Source organism: Paroedura picta, chromosome 3 (genome assembly GCF_049243985.1).
Source record: "Paroedura picta isolate Pp20150507F chromosome 3, Ppicta_v3.0, whole genome shotgun sequence".
Lineage (NCBI taxonomy): Eukaryota > Metazoa > Chordata > Lepidosauria > Squamata > Gekkonidae > Paroedura > Paroedura picta.
In genome coordinates this window covers 57,541,293-57,561,777 of record NC_135371.1, presented here as the reverse complement: position 1 = coordinate 57,561,777, position 20,485 = coordinate 57,541,293, and the positions used below count along the sequence as shown (strand labels likewise).

The window sequence follows — 20,485 nt, the reverse complement described above, 5'->3', positions numbered from 1 at the left end:
GGGACTCTAGGGTGACCCAAAGGAGGGATATTCCGGAGCTGGAACTTCTTCAGGCTGCTTCACACATTATGTAGCAACAGTTCCATGTTTGCTGACATAAGTACATTTGGCAAGGAGCCAAAGGCAATCTCAGGGCTCTGATGGAAGCCACATACAGTCACTCAAATATTGTCACATGCACACCTCTTGCACTGACAACATCACAGTTGCAAAACCAGTGTGAAGCAGCCCTCAAAGCATGAATGGTAAGAGTCTCTAAACAATACAGTTGAGCCATTCAGAAATAACAGGCTCTTGAGAAGGGAAAGGATAATCCTTTAAAAAATTTACAATTGGTTAGCACCTACCTCTTGTTTTCAGTCCAGTGGACTAACTGGGGCTCAGTTTGCAATCTCCAGATGGGGCCTAGTGTTCCACATCTCCAGACAACAGAGTAGCAGAGGTCAGTTTTGGAGACAATGGTAGCTTCAAAGGGTGGACAATCTGGCATCACGTTTCCGCCAACTTCCCTCCTGCAAACTCTACCTTCTCGAAGTCTCTCTGCTCTGACTCCAAATCTCTAGGAATTTCCCAGCCTTTGCGTGTGCGCGCGTGTGCATGTGTGCATGTGTGTGTGTGGGGAGGGGGTAATGCTGTCACCAGGATTGCAAATACTTGTTCTTAAGATCCAAAAATTTCATACCAAGCTTGAAATGCAGAGAAAAGCAGCCCATATGAAGGATGCGCAAACATTGCAATGTCCTGCTTTTTCTACTACTTGGGGAGAAGGAAGAGCTCATCTCCCTGACATCTTGTTTCGGAGATTGCACGGAAGCCCATCTGCGTGCATTTTAGTCTGCCTTCAGAGACATTAAGGCTACAGGCTTCCCAGGGCATGCAGTCTAATGGAATATGCAGCTGCCTGCCTGGGAGTTTCACAGAGTGAGGGGGAAGCCGGTGATAATGAAAGGTACAGGCCCCAAAGTCAAAACATGCTGGACAGCGCGCAAGCTGCAACATGGATCACAGATTTCTGCCAAAGCAGCAGGAAAATGGTTCATGCGGATTTCCTACTACTATTTTAAAATTGCCTAATACACTGGCATTCCTCTACGGAGGAGTATTTATACCTGAAATTATATGAGACTTTGGCAGATCCATGCACCTGAATCCTGATCTGCTCCAATCATCTAAAAAGCACAGTGTGTATCCTGTTCAACTCTTGTGCTTACTTGTCTCTTCCAGTGACTCAAAGCAGCTTATAACATTGTTTTGTCATTTTCTTCTCAAACCAACCCTGTGAGGTTGGTTAAGCTGGGAAAGAATGACTGGCTCAAGGTCACCAGGTGAACTTCCATAGTTGAGTGTGAATTGGAACCTGGGTCTCCTAGAGCAGGGGTAGTCAACCTGTGGTCCTCCAGATGTCCATGGACTACAATTCCCATGAGCCCCCAGCATTTGCTGGCAGGGGCTCATGGGAATTGTAGTCCACGAACATCTGGAGGACCACAGGTTGACTACCCCTGTCCTAGAGCTTAATTGACAGGCTAATGACTGCACCATGCTGGCTCTGGACATGGGCAGATGCGCTAAACCTTCCTGTCATCTATGGTTTCTCTTCCCAGTCTTTCCTCATCCACGATCTTTGCTATCCAAAGTGCCCTCTGCTTGGTGTAAAGCCCTTGGGGAGAGGGAAACTTTGACAGGGGTCTGCACTCCTCTCCCACCTGCCCCCACCTGCGGGGAAGAGAGGAATACTGGTGAACCTTGGCTCAGGAGCCGCTGTGCCCAAGACAAGCACCAGCCCTTTTAATTCTACAGACAGGGGACCTTCAGACAGTGAAATACATATCAGGAGTGCTGTCAACCTTAGCATTTCCACTGGCAATCCTAACATATTCAAATCGTGTAGTCCACTCCATGGCAGCTACAGAAATTACATGGATATACCACACCCAGTTTGTTCTAGTACAGACACCCCCAGCAGCTAGGAAACACAAAACTGGTAGCCTGGCTTTGAGGAACAGTGTGGGGATCAATGCCTTTTTAGCCCATTGCCTGACTCTTTGAGGCATCAGATGCCATCTGGTCATCTGGACAAAACTGCCTGCCATAGTAAGAGGAGGAGAGGCTAAACATTACTCCCTGGAGGAGCTCTGGATCACCGTCAGCACTTCCCACCCCCTTGCGGGATGCGACACTCCATTAGTGACACACCATAAGGCTTTGCCCCATGGGGTCAGGCGAAATGGCATATCCTCCCACCCCCAGGCATCGTGACACCACCTCTCCAGAGACAGCCAAAGTGTGAATACATGATCACAACATTTTGAGCCTGGCTGGTCCTACCAATGGCTACACACAGAAAACAATAAAGTATGCTGTAAATATCACCAAGCCGATTAGGAGAGCAGTAATCAATGATGATTGTATTACGGGTTTAGATGTTTTTAATTGTTTCTATGTACCTTCTTTTAAATGCTGTTTTAATGTCTCAAATGTTTTCATGTTGACGTGTTTTAATGCCTGCTGCCTTGGGGACCCTATTTGGGTTGAAAGGCAGCATAGGACCATTTTAATTAATTAATTAAAGCTAAGCAAAGTGGCTTTTTCACATTTGGAAAGTATTGTTTCTTTTCCCAGGCTGCTCTTCACTTATTACGTAGGGGGAGTGAAGTTAGGGTAAAACTCCAAATGACAGATTTTTCTGAGTTCTGCTTGAGAGAGGGTTGGCTTGCGTCTCAACCAGGGATCACCTTCCATTGGACACTTCTAGTTTTTTCTCTGAATGCTAAATATGCCTGTCTCTTTGATTTCATCAGGAATGGCAAATTTGTGCATCTATCTACAGAAATCTGTCACAAATGTTGCGCAAATCTGGCAACCATGACCTCCTGAGTGATGAATGCAGATGGCGTGTCTGCCACAGATACTGGCAAACGACAGGCTGACATCTGGAGGCTAGTAAGCCTGTTTGCCAGCCACTACGTCCTTCATTTTGCCAGGCAGTTTCCCCTGGTTCTCAGCTGTTCCAAATGACATCAGGAGGTTGGAGATAATTTGACTCTGTTGGGAGTGCACTTATTCCAGAGAATTGCATCCAAAAGCAGCCCTTGATTTTGTTGAGTTAAAGGCAAATCCCCATGAGCTGCTGGGAAATACAATTTCCTGAAGTCTATGTGGCCCAGTCCCACCTGCTGTGCATGGCTCATTTCACAATCCAGTGACATCGAAACAGTAGCGGTTTGTCTTTCCCTCTGGGTCCCTGAGCACTCTCATCCTCAAGAAGCTAAACAGACACTATGGAAGAAGATTAGGGCAGACGTGTGTGTGTGTGTGTACATGCATGCACAGCATTTGAAGTTACCGTAATTGAAGACTGGTCTCCAAAGGGCTCGGCTTATATTTATTTTCCACAAATGTAATCACAAGTATTCTTCTAAATCAGGGGTGGCCAAAGTGGCTCTCCAGATGTCCATGGACTACAAGTACCATGAGCCCCTGACAGCATGGTGCTAGCGAGGGCCCATGGTAATTGTAGTCCATAGACATTTGGAGAGCCACAGTTTGACCAACTCCATTCTAAATAGTTATCCACCCTGCACTTGATAAATGAATCATTCACTAAACCTCATATACATCAGCTACCAGATCTACTCATTTCTAGCATGGTATATAGTTAGGATTGCCAGCTCCGGGTAAGAAAACCCCCGGATATTTTGTGGGTGGAGCCTGAGAAGGGCAGGGCTCAGAGAGGGGAAGGACTTCAGTGGGGAATAGTGCCGTAGAGTCCACCCTCCAAAGCAGCCATTTTCTCCAGAGTAACTGATTTCTGTCTCCTGGCAGTCAGTTGTAACAGCAGGAGATCTCCAGCCACTATCTGGAGGTTGGCAACTCTATTACAGAACTCCTAAGAATCCCAGAGCAGTAGCTGTATTAGTCTGATGCAGCCAGAGGAAACCTCCATCCAGTTGCGCCTGAGACTAACAAAAAGCACGTGGGGTGGTGGGTTAGGGGTTCCCTTCATCAGATACAAAGCAGATATTTATACGAATCAGAGAATTCAATCCAATCAGAGTTGGTGAAAACCACTCCTAAGTGTGGGAGATAGAAGAGACAGAATTTACATAAAATTTGGTCAGATCCCTTTGTGTATAAACAATTTAATCAGGCAGAGACATGTGCTCCTTAACAGAACAGGCCCCCCTGCAGTTTCACCAGGACTGTGGGCAGACTAGAGAGGGGTGGATGCTTGATAAATGTCTGTTCTGCCCTACACAATATAGTTCTAAAAGTCTGTAGGCAGCATTAACATTCCTTCCATGTCCAGCACTGAAATGGGAACCACTATGACTTCTCACGCAGGGCCCCTCCAGTCTGAAGAACTGGTTTGCAGAGAAGAGTTTTGTTTTTAAATCAAACTCACAAATCCTGACCTAGACTAATAATAGATGAGAAATGAACCTTAAGCAGGTACTCTGAGGCACCCATCAACCATCTAATTAAACAAGGGAAGAAATGCACAGTGTTTTGTTTTTTAAAGTTCCTGAGATGCAAGGCAAAGCCATGTAGTAAGAAAGGGCAGAGCCAGACTGACTCTCTTTCAGTCATGACTGACCTCTAGCAGAGAGTCAGCTAATGGTTACTTCTTTTGGTCCTTATTTCAGTGTGCCTATGTGGGCACAGGGATCACACATGTTGTTCTGGTTCCCTATTTCTACACATTGATTGGATGGTATTAATCCATTTACATCCAACTGGATACACATAGAGAGCTCGCCACAGAATTGGAAACTCTGAAAAAATGAGGGTTCCCTTTCAACATGGCACTGTCTCCTATGAATACACTCTTGGATATATATAGATTCTGCGCAGCCCTTCCAACCAACAGACAGAGGTCAGGAGTACAGGCACTGCACATGACTGTGTATATCTCTTAATCAGAGTGGTAAATAGGCACGCTTTCTTCACATGTACAGAAAAATGGAGGTTTGGAGTCAATCCACTAAGAACATTCCAAAATATAGAACCAGGGGGTTGTAGCAGTTCCTCTAAATTACTTCATATGGATGGTAAAGGTATGCTTTTGTATATATGTTGGCACATATCAGAAGAATGTCTGCTATAAGGACAGGAAAAGCCTTTTGCCCTGATAGAAAAACAACAAAGGCAAATGAGGCATTGACGTTAGATTGCTGATAAGCCAGTGAATTGCCTGCGAGGTTATAAAGTATTCACAGCAATAACTCCCCATCTGAGGAATCAACAGACAAAACTGCTTATAAGGCTTTGCTGTGGTTGGGTAGGGAAGACCTGAAGAAGTACATTGTGTGTAGACCAGGTATCTTCGGGGAACAATCGTATGAGGAAGGGATTACTGGGAAAGGCCTGCAGTGGCTAATATCTCTTAAAGGAGGCCCTGGGGAGACCAGGAGGGAGTGATTTCCTCCAGCCAACAGGCATCTCAACTACCTTTGTGCGCCTGATCATTCCCTTTGTGATACAGAATACCGGCTAATAGATGCCTGGAAATGCAGCTGCCTGGGGAATCAGTTTCACATAATAGCAGGAGAGGCTGTAAAGTGGTCTGGAATTTGCCAGGATTGGGGGCTCTCCCAGCTGCCATTCTTAAGATGCATACTGAGAAGTAGTTAAGGGAAAGGGAGAGATGTGTACAGTCGTTAGGCAGCTCCATCCAATAGGCTGGTAGTACTATCAGCTTATACCCAGCCAGGGATACGCAGGCTTTTGTACTGTAGTTGCTTAGAGGAAATTGGGGAAATAATGCAGGTGTCTGGGCTTGGAGAGAAGAGGCTGATCTGGTCTTAAGGACGATGGCTTGGGATGGCAGAGTGAGGCTGTCCATTGGATCAGGATCAGACAAACTGACAGCCTGATCCTATGCTAAGTCAGGCACACATGAGCCCACATTTAATGCTGCCCATGATTGGGGTTGTCAGCCCTGTATTGGGAAATTCCTAGAGATTTGGAGGGTGAGATTATGGTGACCATGTTTGGGAGAGAGGGGAGGGACCTTAGCCATATAATGCCATAGAGTCTGCCTTTCAAAGTGACCTTCTGCTTCAGGGGAAATGAAATCTGTAGCCTGGGGATCAGTAATTCCAGCTCTCCAGATCCTTCTTGGAGGATGGCAACAGAATTGGGGAGAAGTACTTGGCGTCTATGTTATGTGAAGCAGGACACTGGACTAGATGGACTACTGGATCTATTCCAGCAAGATCTTCTTATGTAAAGGAATCTAGATCAAAGCATTCACACATCATTTAGATGTTCAGCCACAATAATGGATCCTATTACTGTTAGATGGATTGAGAACTAGCTGACAGATTGCATCCAAAGGGTGCTTGTAAATGGTTCATTGTCTTCTTGGAGGGGAGTGACGGGAGGAGTGCCTCAGGGATCTGTCCTGGGGCCTGTGTTGTTTAACATACTCATAAATGATTTGGATGAAGGAATAGAGGGCGTACTTATTAAATCTGCAGATGATACTAAACTGGGTGGGGTAGCAAACACACGAGAAGACAGAATCGGGATACAGAATGATCTTGACAGGATTAAAATATAAAAAAAATGAATTCCAGTAGTGAAAAATATAAAGTTCTGCACTTAGGTAGGAAAAATCAAATACATCACTATAGGGTGGGTGAGACTTGTCTTGACAATAGTACATGTGAAAATGATCTTGGGGTCAGTAGACCATACACTAAACATGCGTCAGTAGTGTGACTCGGTAGTTAAAAAGGCAAATGGGATTTTGGGCTGTATTAAAAGAAGTATAGTATCATGATCACGTGAGGTGATGTTGCTCTGCTCTGGTTAGTCCTCACTTGGAGTACTGTGTTCAGTTTTGGGCACCACAACTGAAGAATGATGTAGAGAAACTGGAGCATGTCCAGAGGAGGACTACAAAGATGGTGAGGGGTTTAGAGACCAAGTGGTCTGAGGAAAGGTTGAGGGAGCTTGGTCTGTTTAGCTGGAGAGAAGGTGACTAAGAGGTGATATGATAACCATCTTCAAATACTTGAAGGGCTCTCAAATAAAAGATTGAGCAGAGTAGTTTTCTGTTGCCCCAGAGGGTCAGGCCAGAACCAATGGGTTTAAATTAATTCAAAAGAATTCTCAGCTAAACATTCAGAAGAAGTTTGTGACAGAGTGGTTCCTCAGTGGAACAGGCTTCCTCAGGAGGTGGTGGGTTATCCTTCTTTGGAAGTTTTTAACCAGAGACTAGATAGTCATCAGACAGAAATGCTGATTTTATGAACTTGGGTAAATTGTGAGAGGGTGGGCAGGAAGGGATATGCCAATGTTTGTCTCTTGTGACCCTTCCTTGCATACCCAGGGAATAGCTAATTGCCTCTGTGGGATGGTAGGTGAATTTCCTCCAGGCCAGGCTGGATTCTGGAGATATTTGGTAGTGGTGGTAGGGCCATGAAATTGGAGTCACTGTGGGTAGGCAGGGAGTTGTGAGTTTCTGCATTGTGCAGAGGGATGGACTAGATAATCCTAGAATTCACTTCCAACTCTATGATTCTATGAAACAAACAAGGTTCACTGTGTGCTGAGGTCTGGGGTGGGAGTTATTTGCTGCCTGTGTTGTGGAGTGGTTAGAGTATGTGTCTATGATCTTGAAGACCCAGGTTCATAACTCCACTTCATCATGGACACTTTCTGGGTGGCCATGGGACAGTCACTCTCTCTTAGCCCTACTTCACATGGCCCTTGTGAGAATAAAATGGGCAAAGAGAGAACTGTGTAGTAAGTAGCCGTGGGGAGAAAAACAGAGCAGAAAGGCATCTAAATAAAAATCAATACTGGAAGCCAGTTTCTCCAAACTGTTGAACTATGGTGTACAAGGCAATTCTGGCAAATGTACCTGTCAGACAAGGGTTAGAAAAGGCACACCTTGGTCTTCCACGTAACTCTGACAGGGAAAAGGAGCTGTCTCCTCCCATAGAGCCGATCACTCTTGGTATTTGTATTTTCCTTCCTTCCTTCCTCCATCTTTCTCCCTTTCCTTGAGAAACACAATAATAAAAATTGTGCTACTGCTGCTGTGTGGGCCATGACCCAAAGTCTCAGCCCGACAGTAGTGCCCTGGAGGGCAGGGTGACCAAGTAGGGAAGCCTTCAGCAGTGTCATTTTCAGACCCTTTGGCCCCACCTTCACAGGAAGTCTCTTCTCTAGGAATCCATGGGATTTCAGGCCTGACTATCTCTGGAACTACATCCCCAAAACCACGTAATGGGGCTCAGTTTTCCCAGCGCCACAACTGTGGGAGGAGGAGGTAAGCTACTTCCTTCCAGGTCATTACTGTTATATTGTATAACATGGCCAGGGGACCCTAAGACTGTCTGGCTGCCAGGCAAGAGACATTTGGAGGTGGTCTGCCATTGGCTTCTCCCGTGTCATGACCTGGATGTTTCTTGGAGGTCGCCCTTCCAAGTGGAGCTAGGGCTGACCCTGCTTAGCTTCTGAGATTTTACAGGATCGGGCTTGCTTGGGCTATCCATGTCCAGTCCCTCCAGCTCAAACTACATGGTACAATGGTGGGACACAGATTATGCACTCACTTAGATATAAATGGAGCTGACTCCACTTGGAAGAGCAAAATGGGGGTGCAAGTGAGGGATCCAGACCTTTCCTCTGATTGTCATTATTATTTGCGCAGTGCTCTCATGGACCAGGCATATATCCTGTTGATCAAACTGTTAGGAACAAGACCTCAGACTGCTTTATCCATGAATAGTGTGGACATGTGAAGGATGGCGTGGTCTGGCTTGCATCCAGCTCTCTAATGAGCAATGAGTTTTCATCCTGGTAGGTTAAAACAAAGAGAGAGAGACATACACACAGACACAGAGCAATCCTTATATCCAATTCCAGATTTAATTTTTTTGAAAAGAAGTTGAATTTTGTGTGTTACTGAGGAATTCAAATAATGGGATGTTTGTGTTCTTTGCAACAGTAGTGTGTTTCGGGCTGGGGGGTTGGTTGGATGCAAAGGCAGCCCTCCACAGGAGACCCTGCTAATGAGTCTCGTTCTCAGAACTGTTGTTGTGACATCTCTAATTGCACTGCAAGGCACTTCCAACATCCATGGAAGTAAACACACCATAACAGGCAGGGGGAAATCTATCCAATACTACTACAAAAAAAAAAAGGGAAAGGGAAAGGCAAGGCAAGGCGGGGTGGGGTGGGGAACCTGAAACAGATGCAAGGGCACTGGATTTCAAGCCCAATTGGCTTCAGTCTGGAATCATTTGGTTTTTGGACATCCCCCTGATTAGCATTGCCAGGCTTCTATCAATTCTTCCTCATGTTTAAAAACTCAAGGTTAATGAGTGGCCTCTTCACTATTGGGCTCTCCTAAACATGCCTGTTTGCAAGAAAATCTATTTGTGCCAATTGCCTGTGAAAAATCTTAAGCAGGTTTCCTTTTCTCCTCTCTCCCTGCCTCCCATGATGTTTGGACCTCTTTTTAGACCATTGTTCTCCAGCTGTATTGCACTGTTTATTTTTACACCTTGCGTTGGATTGTTTATAATACACTGGTATGTACAGTACACACTTGACCAAAGAATGGTACACTCCTTTCTGGGATGGCTGTCCTCTTCCACCAAACACACAACTTTGAGAGAGATGCACATGGAGTGGTGAGGGAGATGGAAGACACCCGCCTAGCCAGACAGATCAGCCAGTCAGTGGGGTGACAGATGTTGCAGCCAGGTTGCCCTCACATCCATGGCGTGTTTCATGATTCTGTGATTTACCTTTTGTCTCAACAAAAAGGCAGACACTAAAAGAAGTAAATTAATAAATTTGTGCTCATCCAATGAATACAAGTACAGAATTTTTGTTCTGTACATTTGGGACTCATTCCAAATGAGCAAATTATGATTGCATCTATTTGTTCCTGCCTTAACAACAGCTGGATTTCTAATCTCAAATACCAGAAAAACCTCACAAGATGGTTTCTGCTATGAAACCAGCTGCTTTCTAGTGGTTTCTACAGCCAGTGGTTCTCAACCTTCCCAATGCCGCGACCCTTTAATACAGTTCCTCATGTTGTGGTGACCCCCAACCATAAATTGAGGGAAGTGTTCTTTCACAGAAATTAAACCTAAACTGACCAATGGCTTGAAGATCCATGGTTCATGATTGTATATGCATTGGGCTTTTTTCCGCGGGGAGGTGGCACTAGAGTGGGACGTTCTGCGCAGCGAGCGGGCGTGCCTGGAGAGGCTGGGTGCACAGTTGCAGGAGCACCACCACCTGGAGCACCTGGCAGGAGACTGCACCATGCTGGAGGCGCTGCTGGAGTGGCTGGCTGCTGAGTGCGGGCACCTGCAGGAGGAGCGGCAACAGTGGCAGCATCCACCTTGCCAAGCTGCTTACCCTGCCGTGACTCCTGTGAATGGGTCGTTCGACCCCCAAAGGGGTCCTGACTCCCAGGCTGAGAACCACTAGCAGATGATGGAACAGTAAACACATGAACATTCTTTACACCCTGTTCATGTTACAAAGAACACATGTGTGCTGTGTGTACAGAACACACTTTATTTTTCTTTATAAGTACATTGTTAACTTTCCGGCCAATGCAGGTATGTGTAATTGAAACCACATTTACCCAGGAAACAGTCTCTGGTTTCATTTGTAAAGTGAACATGCATTGACTCTTTCTCACAAACAGATGAGGGATGTACATGCTTTCACTGTAACATGTGAACAAGGCTGCAGAGCCAGTGATGTCTATTCCGACTGCCTGTGGCTCCTTAGGATCTTGGGCAGAGGCCTTTCACCATCACCCCCTCCCTGGCCATTTTAACGGGTGGGGGGGGGGTTCTGTATACTGAACCTGAGGCCTTCTGCATGTTCTCCCACTAAGCCACAGCCACGCCCCTCACTCCCAGTCCTCCAATCAGTGTGGCTCAGGGATGGTTTCAGCAGATGCCCATATAGCCTTGCATTCCTTTCTGAGCCAGATGTTGTATGAGCAGGGTTGCCAACTCCAATATCCTCACCCACTCAGTGGTGACCCATTCCAGAGTCCTCTTAGGGGCTACTAGGGATGCCAGCCGACAGGTGAGACCTGGGGACCCCTGGAATTACAGCTAATCTCTAGACTACAGGGATCAGTTCTCTTGGAGAAAACGGCTACTTTGAAGAACAGCTGGGTTTTTTATACTCCACTTTTCAGTACCTGAAGGAGTCCCAAAGCGGCTTACAAACAGACGCCCAGTGAAGTAGGTGAGGTGGAGAGCTCCAAGAGAACTGCTAAGTGAGAATGGCTCCAAGAGAACTGTGACTAGTTCAAAGTCACCCAGCTAGCTGCATGTGGAGGAGTGGGTAATCAAACATGGTTTTTCAGATTAGAAGCCATCACACTTTAACAATGACACCAGGAGGGAGGGTGGACTCTATGGCATTGTAAACCACTGAGGTCTCTGTCCCCTTCAGGTTCCACGTTTAAATCTCCTGGAGGAGAGAGACCTCAATGGTTTACAATGCCATAGAGTATACCCACCAAAGTGAACAGATCCTTGCAGTCTAGAGGTTACCTGGAAATGGCATCCTATCCCCATGGCCTTGGGGCACCTGGCAGCCCTCATGGCAGCTCCTGCTCTTTGGAACAGGCTGTTAGTGGATACGGAATCTGTCTCCTCCTTCCCTGCACATGTCTAATTCTGTTTCAAAGGGCTCTTGATGATTTTATTGGCATTGTGTGGCTTGTGGCTTTAGACTGAGGCTGTTGTTATAGAAGACAGGATAATATATTGTGTGGTTTTGTTGTCTGCAATTTATTGTTTGCAATGTTGGAGGCCGTCCTTTTGTAAACTACGTGGAACCTACTAGTTTGGGGTAAGGCAGTCTCGATATAGTTCAGAAAATAAATTACCAGACTGAATTTTTTAAAATTGATTTTATGACTTGAGGAAAGTCTGTATTCCTTTGAGAGATAAATGGCTTGTCCATTACAACCCCCCCCCCCAAAAAAAAACAATAGAGGTATGGTGATCTGCAAGAGACATCTGATAGTTAACTAATTTCCCCTCTTTAACAACTAAACTCAACAGACACACTCAGAAAGCAAGCCTGTTCTCATTTGAGATCAAACTGTTTGCAATGCATTCATAATTCCTTGCTAAACTAGTTTAAAGTACTAGCTTGTTGTTAGTTTTTTGCTTTCCCACCCTGGATGCTTTCACTTCTGCCCAGAGGAATATTTATGGTCAAAATTACATGAGTTTGTGAAAGAGCCAGGCATTTGAACCCAAATTGACTTCCATCATGAAGTCAGCAGGGGTGAGGATCCCATGGAAAAGGAGGGCAGGGGTGCTAAGCCTTCTCTAACACGCATGGCTTCACTTCCCAGCCTTCCCTTCTCCATCATATAGTCTTTCCCCTCAGCTGAGTTCCGCTATCCACAGTGAGCCCTGCTTGGCATAAACAGAGAAGAAAACGGTGGCTGGTCTTCTGCACTCCTCGCCCATCTGCTCCTTTTTCTAAACAAAGGAGGGTCGTGTGTGCATTTCAAGAGCGACAGACTTGCCACAGTGATGAGCAGTCTGCCCATTTGAGTTGAAGGCTGTTTGCACACTGGCCATTTCATCTGGAATTGGCACGACTGCTTTGCTTGGTTTGGACAGAGAATTCAGGCCGGGAAACTGCCAGTCCGGTGCATCGCGGCTCAGCTTTTTGTCTGTTACTCTCCTTTTATTTGTCACAGGTGTTTTGCGGCAGCGTTTGAAAAAACTCCAAAAGTAATTACAGTGCCAGCCTCACCAGTCTGGATGGGCAAATCATTCATTATAGTTTCCCAGCACGACCGCCCTTTGTGTTTGAATGCTTGCAGTATAATTAATTACTTCCTGTTCTGGCTTGCCCCAGAGATCCTGAATCCATTGTCAAGTACCAGTACTGGGAACTGGAAACCGGGCACTTTTCACTCATTTGGGGGGTATCATAGTAATATTAAACAAATATAAAGCACACGATTGCTGCAAAGGAAAATTGTATGGAAGTCCTCCATCCAGTGAACCAGAACATGGAACTGACAAATGATTCAAGAGTATCTTGGGCACAGAAAGTAGCTAATTAGGCCCTAAATGGAAGGAAAATTGCAGGAAGAAGGCCCTTTACTGCACAGGACTTATTGTAAAGTAAATACATAGCAGAATCTTTCCCTTGGGGATGGGCTTTGCTGGATTTTTAATGGGGAAAACAGTACTTTGTTGAGTGAGGGGTCCAGCCACAACTTCAACTACACTTTGGACTGACTGCAGAAGCAACCACAGAGCTGAGTGCGCTTCCATCCAGTACTGAAAACCTCAGCTTGGCGTGGGTTGTGGCCAGGAGGTACAACAAACTTGCCTATAGCTGCAAAGAATCATAGAGCTGGAAAGAGCCATACAAGCCACCTAGTCCAACCCCCTGCTCAATGCAGGTTCAGCCCAAAGCATCCTTGATAAGTATCTGTCCAGCTGCTGATTGAAGACTGCCAGTGAGGGGGAGCTCTTCACCTTCTTAGGTAGTTGATTCCACTGCTGAACTACTCTGACTGTGAACATTTTTTTCCTGATATCTAGGTGATACTGTTCTCCACGTAGTTTAAACCCATTACTGCAGGTCCTCTCCTCTTCTCCCAACAGTAATCTTTCCCTGCCCTCTGCTTAGTGACAACCTTTCAAATATTTAAAGAGGGTGATCATGTCCCCCTCTCAGTTTTCTCTTCTCCAGACTGAACATTCCCAAGTCCCTCAGCCTTTCCTCACAGGAAAGTGAAATGAGGTCTCCAGAACTGCCCACAGTACTCCAGATAGAGTCTGGCCAGTGTGGCCATGCCTCTGGATGATCCGCAGGGAAGTTCTGTAAATGGACAGGGAGTTGGTCCTTTGTGTGTTTGTGTGCCTGTGAATATATTCCATAAAATGGCAGATGTGGGTACATGTGAGTGGGCAGGCTTGCCAATTCTTTTTGAGAAAGAAGTTAATGTTAGTATTTGCAAAGCTGGGACATTTATTACCCAAGTAACAGCCAATTGGGATGGGAGTTCTATACACATATTCCCCTCCTCCATCTTGGAAGCTTATAAATTACAAATTCCCAGATTAAAGATCCGAGGATAGATCTGTCCACATTACCTTCTCAAGCATATGACATGAGCTCATGTAAGGCTCAGAATGATTTTATAATTACCGAACCATTTGAGACAGTGAGAGATTCAAGGCTGGATTCAAAGCCTTTTGAATGGCCATTGATGAGACCTATGTGGAAAGCAACACTGGCAAACATGGTTTGGGCAACCAGAGTACACGAGAATTAATAATATCAGTGCTGGCCACTTTTTGCTTAGATCTCATAAATCGTTCTGACAAGCAGTTGTTGAAAGGAAATTGCTGAATTGGAACAGCCCAGGATTAAATCTCGGGAGTTTTCTCATTCTGGCTGGAGCAACTGGCTCACCTAAGAGCAAATTTTTATCTTCATGAGCAAACAATTTGTAGGAACAAACCCTCTATCCTTTACCAGCAAAACAAAGCTAAAAACCCTTTACCATCAAAATGATACCCATTCTCATGACTGAAACTTCCATGTACTAAATCAAGTGAAAGTATTGGGCAAAGCATGAATACACAAACCCACGTTGGGGACTTTGCATAATAAACTTCAAACTGACACCCAGATTCTACCAACTGCTCAAGACTAGGACAAGGAATTCTGACAGAAATTGTCTTGCACCTCCTCCCATATCGTCCAGCCCGCCAGTTGTGCCTATTCTCAAGCCCTGCTTCCCTCTGCATCTACCTGTCCAGGTGAAATCGAGGGCATCAACAGACAAGGCTTTTTCAGTGGTGGCACCTTGAATTTTCCAGCTTCTCATTGTTAGGTACCTTGAGAAACCTCTACCTTCAGCTTCTGAAGATTCAAAGCTTTAGTCTACAAGGTATCTAGACAGCATGCGCTACTTGAGAAACAGACAATCCAGCCCAGAAACTGCAGTAAATGAATAACTCGATTCATATCTGTATACCATGAAGATTTCAAAAACCAAAAATTCTTGCAGGTCCTGAAGTCCCTTCACCTTCTGCTATTCTGAAACACTTCCAACCATCTGAAAACTTAGCTCCTGGCCAACCTCCCCAAGAGTGATCCTTAAGAGTCTGGCGGCAAGTCAAGTATCTGCTTTTAGTCTGACCAAAATAGCCATCCCTTACAGGACTTACTTTCTTTAAAAAAGAAAAGCATTCGAGCATGCTTAGAATTTATTCCTTTGGGACTGAAAACCCCATCCCATCCACGGAGGTGTGAGGAGCAGCATTTTGCACATGCTTACAGGCACGCATCACATCTCCCTTTTGAGGGTTGGGTCTGCAGAGCAGAATACAGCACACTTATGTAACCCACTCTGCATGTGCCAAGCTAAGGTCTTGGCCATATTTCCCTTGTAGTGCCGGATGAAAGCAAAGGGTGCTACCATTTTCTGCACTTACCATAGAATGGATAACACTTTCCTTGGCTTGGATCCCCAGGAAGATGTCCATGGATAGAATTGGAGAGAAATCTTTGCTGATAAAAACTCGGGTTAGAGTGTATAACAATCCCTCACCCCCTGTTATTTGGTCACATGATGCGCATTGATTGATTGAAGAAAATTTGATCATTGGTCGTGATTAACAGGGAGAATTCAGATTCATTTCCAACACTGCCTGGCAGTGTTAGAATCAAGCAGAACTTTAGCAAATTTGAATTCAAATGTGATACCACTGCAAAGAAAGAATGAGGACAGCACCCCCTGCTGGCATGAATGCAGAACAGGGCTTTCGATACAGAGCTGGTCCTCGCTGGCAGGTTATAAGCCGCTTTGAGGCTTCTTCTGGTAGAGAAAAGTGGCATATGAAAACCAGCTCTTCTTCTTTCCTGGGTCTAAGGGAATATGGTGGGCATGTCAGGTGGAGGCTGGAGGAAATGGCAGCTTTGGAGGGCAGGCTATCTGACATCCTCACTGATCTGATCTGACACCATCCCTGTCCCTAAATGCTGCCCCCAAATCCCCAGGAACTTCTCCAGTGAGAGCTGGCAACCCTGTGGCCAAGACTTATGCCTGGCATCCCATCACAGACTCATGCAACCATCAGCCTGGTCTCAGAGGAGTGCATGAAGGTGCTGCCAAGTGTCTCTGGGGCTGGGCTGGCATCGAGTACCTCTGGGCCAATACACCCGCCTCCTACTTGCTTGCCACCACACTGAGATCTTCAAAGGTAGATCTTTCCCCCCCACCACCACTCTTGCCAAAATGGTTGTCCTCCCCCTGGCTTTGTGCATTCTTTCCAGGAAGACCTGACCTTCCACTGTAGCCGTAGTTCCAGTTGTGGAAAGACGGCTATTTCTGTGCCAGTGCCAACTGAGAGTGCTGATGCCCCTGTGTGTTGGACAGGCCAGCTGTTCCACGCAGGGCTCAGTAAGTGCTGATGACAAAAGATGTCACACGCAGGTGGGGGATGGTCCTGGAGGCAGCCTCTCTTGCCTCTTATCTTAGGAGGGAAATCCTAAGGAGCCACGGCAAGCCCTCGGTCACCACCAATAAAACAACTTGACTGGCACTTCAGTTGTCTTCCAGCAGGTTATGCAAGGAAGTAAAAGCCACATTCCACTTTGATGCAAGTTTTTGCATGACTGTTTCCTCGCTGCATAGTCATTTGCACAGACGTAATCGGTATTTTAAGAAAGCACGCTTTAAGGACAGCCTGTGATGAACAGGAGACACTCAGAAGAGGAAAGCATGGACCCAAACATGGATTCAGAAAGTCCCTTTGAGGCTTGCACATTCCTCACAGGCAATCAGGATCAACATGCATCTGCCTCTAGCAGGAGAGGAGGGATCAATGGCGATAGTTTTAGGCTGCTCGGCATGGTTTTCATGACCCTGGCTTGTTTTAAGATTTCATTATATTGTGTTAACTTGAGAGGCATTCTTACCAGATCTCCAAAGAAGCATAAACATTTCCTAAACCTGTTGCGTTACATTCACCTAGCTCTAATCATTGTCCCCCTTGGAATTTCTGGCCTTCACCTAGACTGACCGGGGGAGCCCCCACCCACGCTGAGGATCTGGGGATCTGGGAGGTCTGGAGGAGAAGGGCTGAATTGTTCTCCAGGGGCAGCATTCCTTCCAACGACCAATCACACCGGACAGAGCCAGGCAGGATGGGCTAGCTGGTGTCCATCCAGGGGCCCTCAGGCATCTTGGAGGCTGCAGGTGCAAAGCCCTCTTAACAGGCTGCCCTCCCTCTGCCCCCCCCCCCAAAAAAAACAATCCTTGAGAAAGAAGGTGGGAGTTCCTAGGCCTCCAAGTGCCGAGGGGGAAGAGACCGGCTACCCGCCCGGGCTGGGGAGACCGCTCTGTCTGCCAAGGAGGTCAGAAAGGCGCGAAGAAGGGCTTCCCACTCCCAAGTGGCGCTCCTGGGATCTGCTTGGGATACTCTCCGGAGGAGGGCGCCGGCGGATCTAACCCTCGCAGCCCGGAGGGCACGGGCCGTTTTCCGGAGCTTCTCGCTCGGCAGACAAAGGGCCCCTTCAAAAGCTCGGGGAGGGCCGAGGGGGGGGGATCCGGCCCACGCGGGAGAGGGGAAGGGGGCAGGAGCCGCATTTACCTTGTCCGCCCGCTCATCGCGTCTGCCTCGAGCATCCCACGCGGACACGCACCCTGCTCGCTCCGCACCAGCCCGCCTTACCTGGCCGCGGGAGAGCCCCGCCCTCTCACCTGCTGGCCACGCCCTTCGCCGAAGGCCCCGCCCCGCCCGACTCCGAAATCTTTTCGCCTGGGGCGCTGCACGCCGGCGGCGAGGACGGGTCATTTTCGTGAAAGTCCACCGGTCTCTCCCCGGAACGGAACGGGTCCGGCCCTTCTCTCGCCGCCCAAAATCAGGGGATGGAACCCGAGGAGGAGGAGGAGGAGGAGGAGGAGGAGGAGGAGGAGGAGACCTGGCGGGATGCTTCACCCCCTCCCTCCACCCGCAGAACAGGGCACTCCCTCCAGAGATGCTGTAGGCGGCAATTCAACTGGTTGTACGTCAGGAGGCTGCCCATGGGTTCCTAGGGGCTGGGTCTGACCCAGCAGGGCTGCACTTCAGGGCTCAATACAAGCATCGTGGATGGAAAGAGAAAGGCACAAGTGAAAGGGGGCTCCTAAATGCCACGGGGGGGGGGAATAATGGTGGTCTTGGAAGTGCCTTCCCCCTGCAGCCAATGCATGGCGACCCCCTAGGGCCTCAAAGCAAGCGACATTTGGCGGTGGTTGGCCATTGACTGCCTCTGCTCAGGACCCAGGTCTTCCGTGGGGGTCTCCCTACTTAGCAGCCCAGATCTGCTGAGATCGGGCTAGCCTGGGCCATCCAGGCCAGGATGAATCAAATGGGGGTACTCGTAAATGGTTAGGAGTGTGCTGCAAGGTGTCCCTGGGACATTTGTCAGCTGGCAGACCTTAATGCACAGAAGCACTTGCACAGAAGCAGATGCCACTGAGGGCAATGCAACTTACTTCTGAATATGCATTTATAGGATTGCAGACTTTCTATGCCAGCTGCAGGGTGAAGGCAATGGCAATTCAGGGTGAAAACAACTGCCCTTGTTCAGGTCCCTTGCCATGCTCCATAACTGTGCTGTGCCACAAGAACGGCTCTGAAGCCGCATCCTGCTGAGCAGTGGCTCCATCGGAACCCTGCCCTTGCCTTCCCATGCTCCAGCTTCTGTAAACCCCCTCGGCTCTGGGATGCCACAGCAGGCTGCTCTTGCCTTTTGCAGCTGCACAAGAACATGAATGCACCTGGAAACAAAGAGGGCCTCTGTGTGTGGTGCCAGCAAGGGGAAACCATACTCAGAGGTATGCTACTGGACTCTGATTTTATCATACGGGTGATATGGTAGTGGAATGTGGCTGTAACATTGGCCTGTGAAGCTTGCAGGCCCTAAGACTTACCTACAGCCCAGCCCAGGGTTTCACAGCCCCCCTTTCCAAGAGTTGCCAGGCTTTACAGCTGGGACACCCCTCTGTCGGCAAATAGTGAAAGCGGCTTCTCAAGATTTCCCCAGTTCAATGTGGGGAGAAGCTGGTGTGTGCTGACAGGAGGAGGGTGCTGCAGGATGTCCACTGTAGAGTGTGTTCACTCAAAGTGCTCTGAGGCAGTGGTCCCCAACCTTTTTATCACCGGGGACCACTCAACACCTTTTACTGAGGCCCGGGGGGGGGGTAGTTTACTCCTCTACTCTCAACCACTGCCCTAGCGCTCTCTGATCGCTATGGTAATGTTTAAACATCCCTTCAAAATAAGATACAGACATGCCACAATAATGAAGTGTGTTGTAAAGGGCTGGGGGGGATGAAGTAAAGGGCCAGGGGGGGGGGGGAGAGAAGGCGTCCTTCGGGGCCCACCTCCAATTAGTTGAAGGACCACATGTCCGTGGCCCACAGGTTGGGGATCGCTACTCTGAGGTACCCACAAGCAGGGTGGCAGAATTCTCCCAGTCTTGCAATGCATGCGGATCTTTGTTGCTGTTACCTCTGATATGCCAGGAGTAGTAAATATGATTGCAGTGCTTGGATAGACTTATTTACCAGATTTATTTTAGCATAAGTTTTTATGTGTCAGAGAACTTTGTCAGCTATATGGAGTGTATATCAGTAACTTTTACCCTGCTTGGCTGTATTTGCCTCTTATTGTTTTATGCCAATAAAGGTTTTTTTTAAGTATATCAGTAACATATATAGATTTATTTATGCATGCATGCATTTATATCCTGCCACTCTCGACAATGTCGTCTCATGGCGGCTTACAATATGAAATCAGAATACAAAATACCCATAGAACTCCTCTTAATACATTAAAACCGATACAGTAAAATACCAAATATCAATAATCTCAAAATGGTGGTATAACTCTAACAGGCCCAGAGACCCAACTCTGCTGTTCCAGCCAAGCCAATGATGTGGCTCTAAAAAGATGTAAGGCGAGGGTTCTAAAATCAATGCTAACCAGCAGCTTCAATGTAGGGCGGGACCCACATATCGTAACCCCCTCTCCACCCCCGGCCTCAACCAAATGCCTGGCGGAAGAGCTCCATCTTGCAAACCCTGCGGAACCTGGATAGCTCCGTCAGGGCCCTTGGCTCTTCCAGGAGCTCATTCCACCTGGTTGGGGCCAAGGCCGAAAAGGCCCTGGCCCTGGCCGAGGCCAGGCAGATGTCCCGGGGGCCTAGGACAACCAGCAAATTCATACCCACAGAGTAAAGAGCCCTGCGGGGAGCATAGGCAGATAAGTGATCCCTTAGATAGCTAGGAACCAGGCAGTGTATAGCCTTAAAGGTCAAAACAAAAACCTTGAACTTGATACAGAAGCAAACCGGACACCAATGGAGCTGCCACAGCACTGGCTGGACGTGGGCACTCCATAATGTCCTAATCAAGACCCTTGCAGTGCATTTTGTACCA

The 20,485-nt window shown here is 47.4% G+C and overlaps 1 protein-coding gene across 3 annotated transcripts in view; it reads right to left on the bottom strand.

Annotated features, from left to right (window-relative positions):
- The window catches only part of LOC143832055 (hyaluronidase-1-like), a 39,357-nt gene extending 21,606 nt beyond the window's left edge, over window positions 1-17,751 (bottom strand). For all 3 annotated transcript variants that reach the window (XM_077325830.1, XM_077325832.1, XM_077325833.1), the window contains exon 1: window positions 17,652-17,751. In XM_077325830.1, coding sequence (XP_077181945.1) covers window positions 17,652-17,686 — 35 coding nt within the window. In that variant the 5' untranslated portion in view covers window positions 17,687-17,751. The remainder of the gene's footprint in view (window positions 1-17,651) is intronic.
- Between the last annotated feature and the right edge of the window lie 2,734 nt (window positions 17,752-20,485).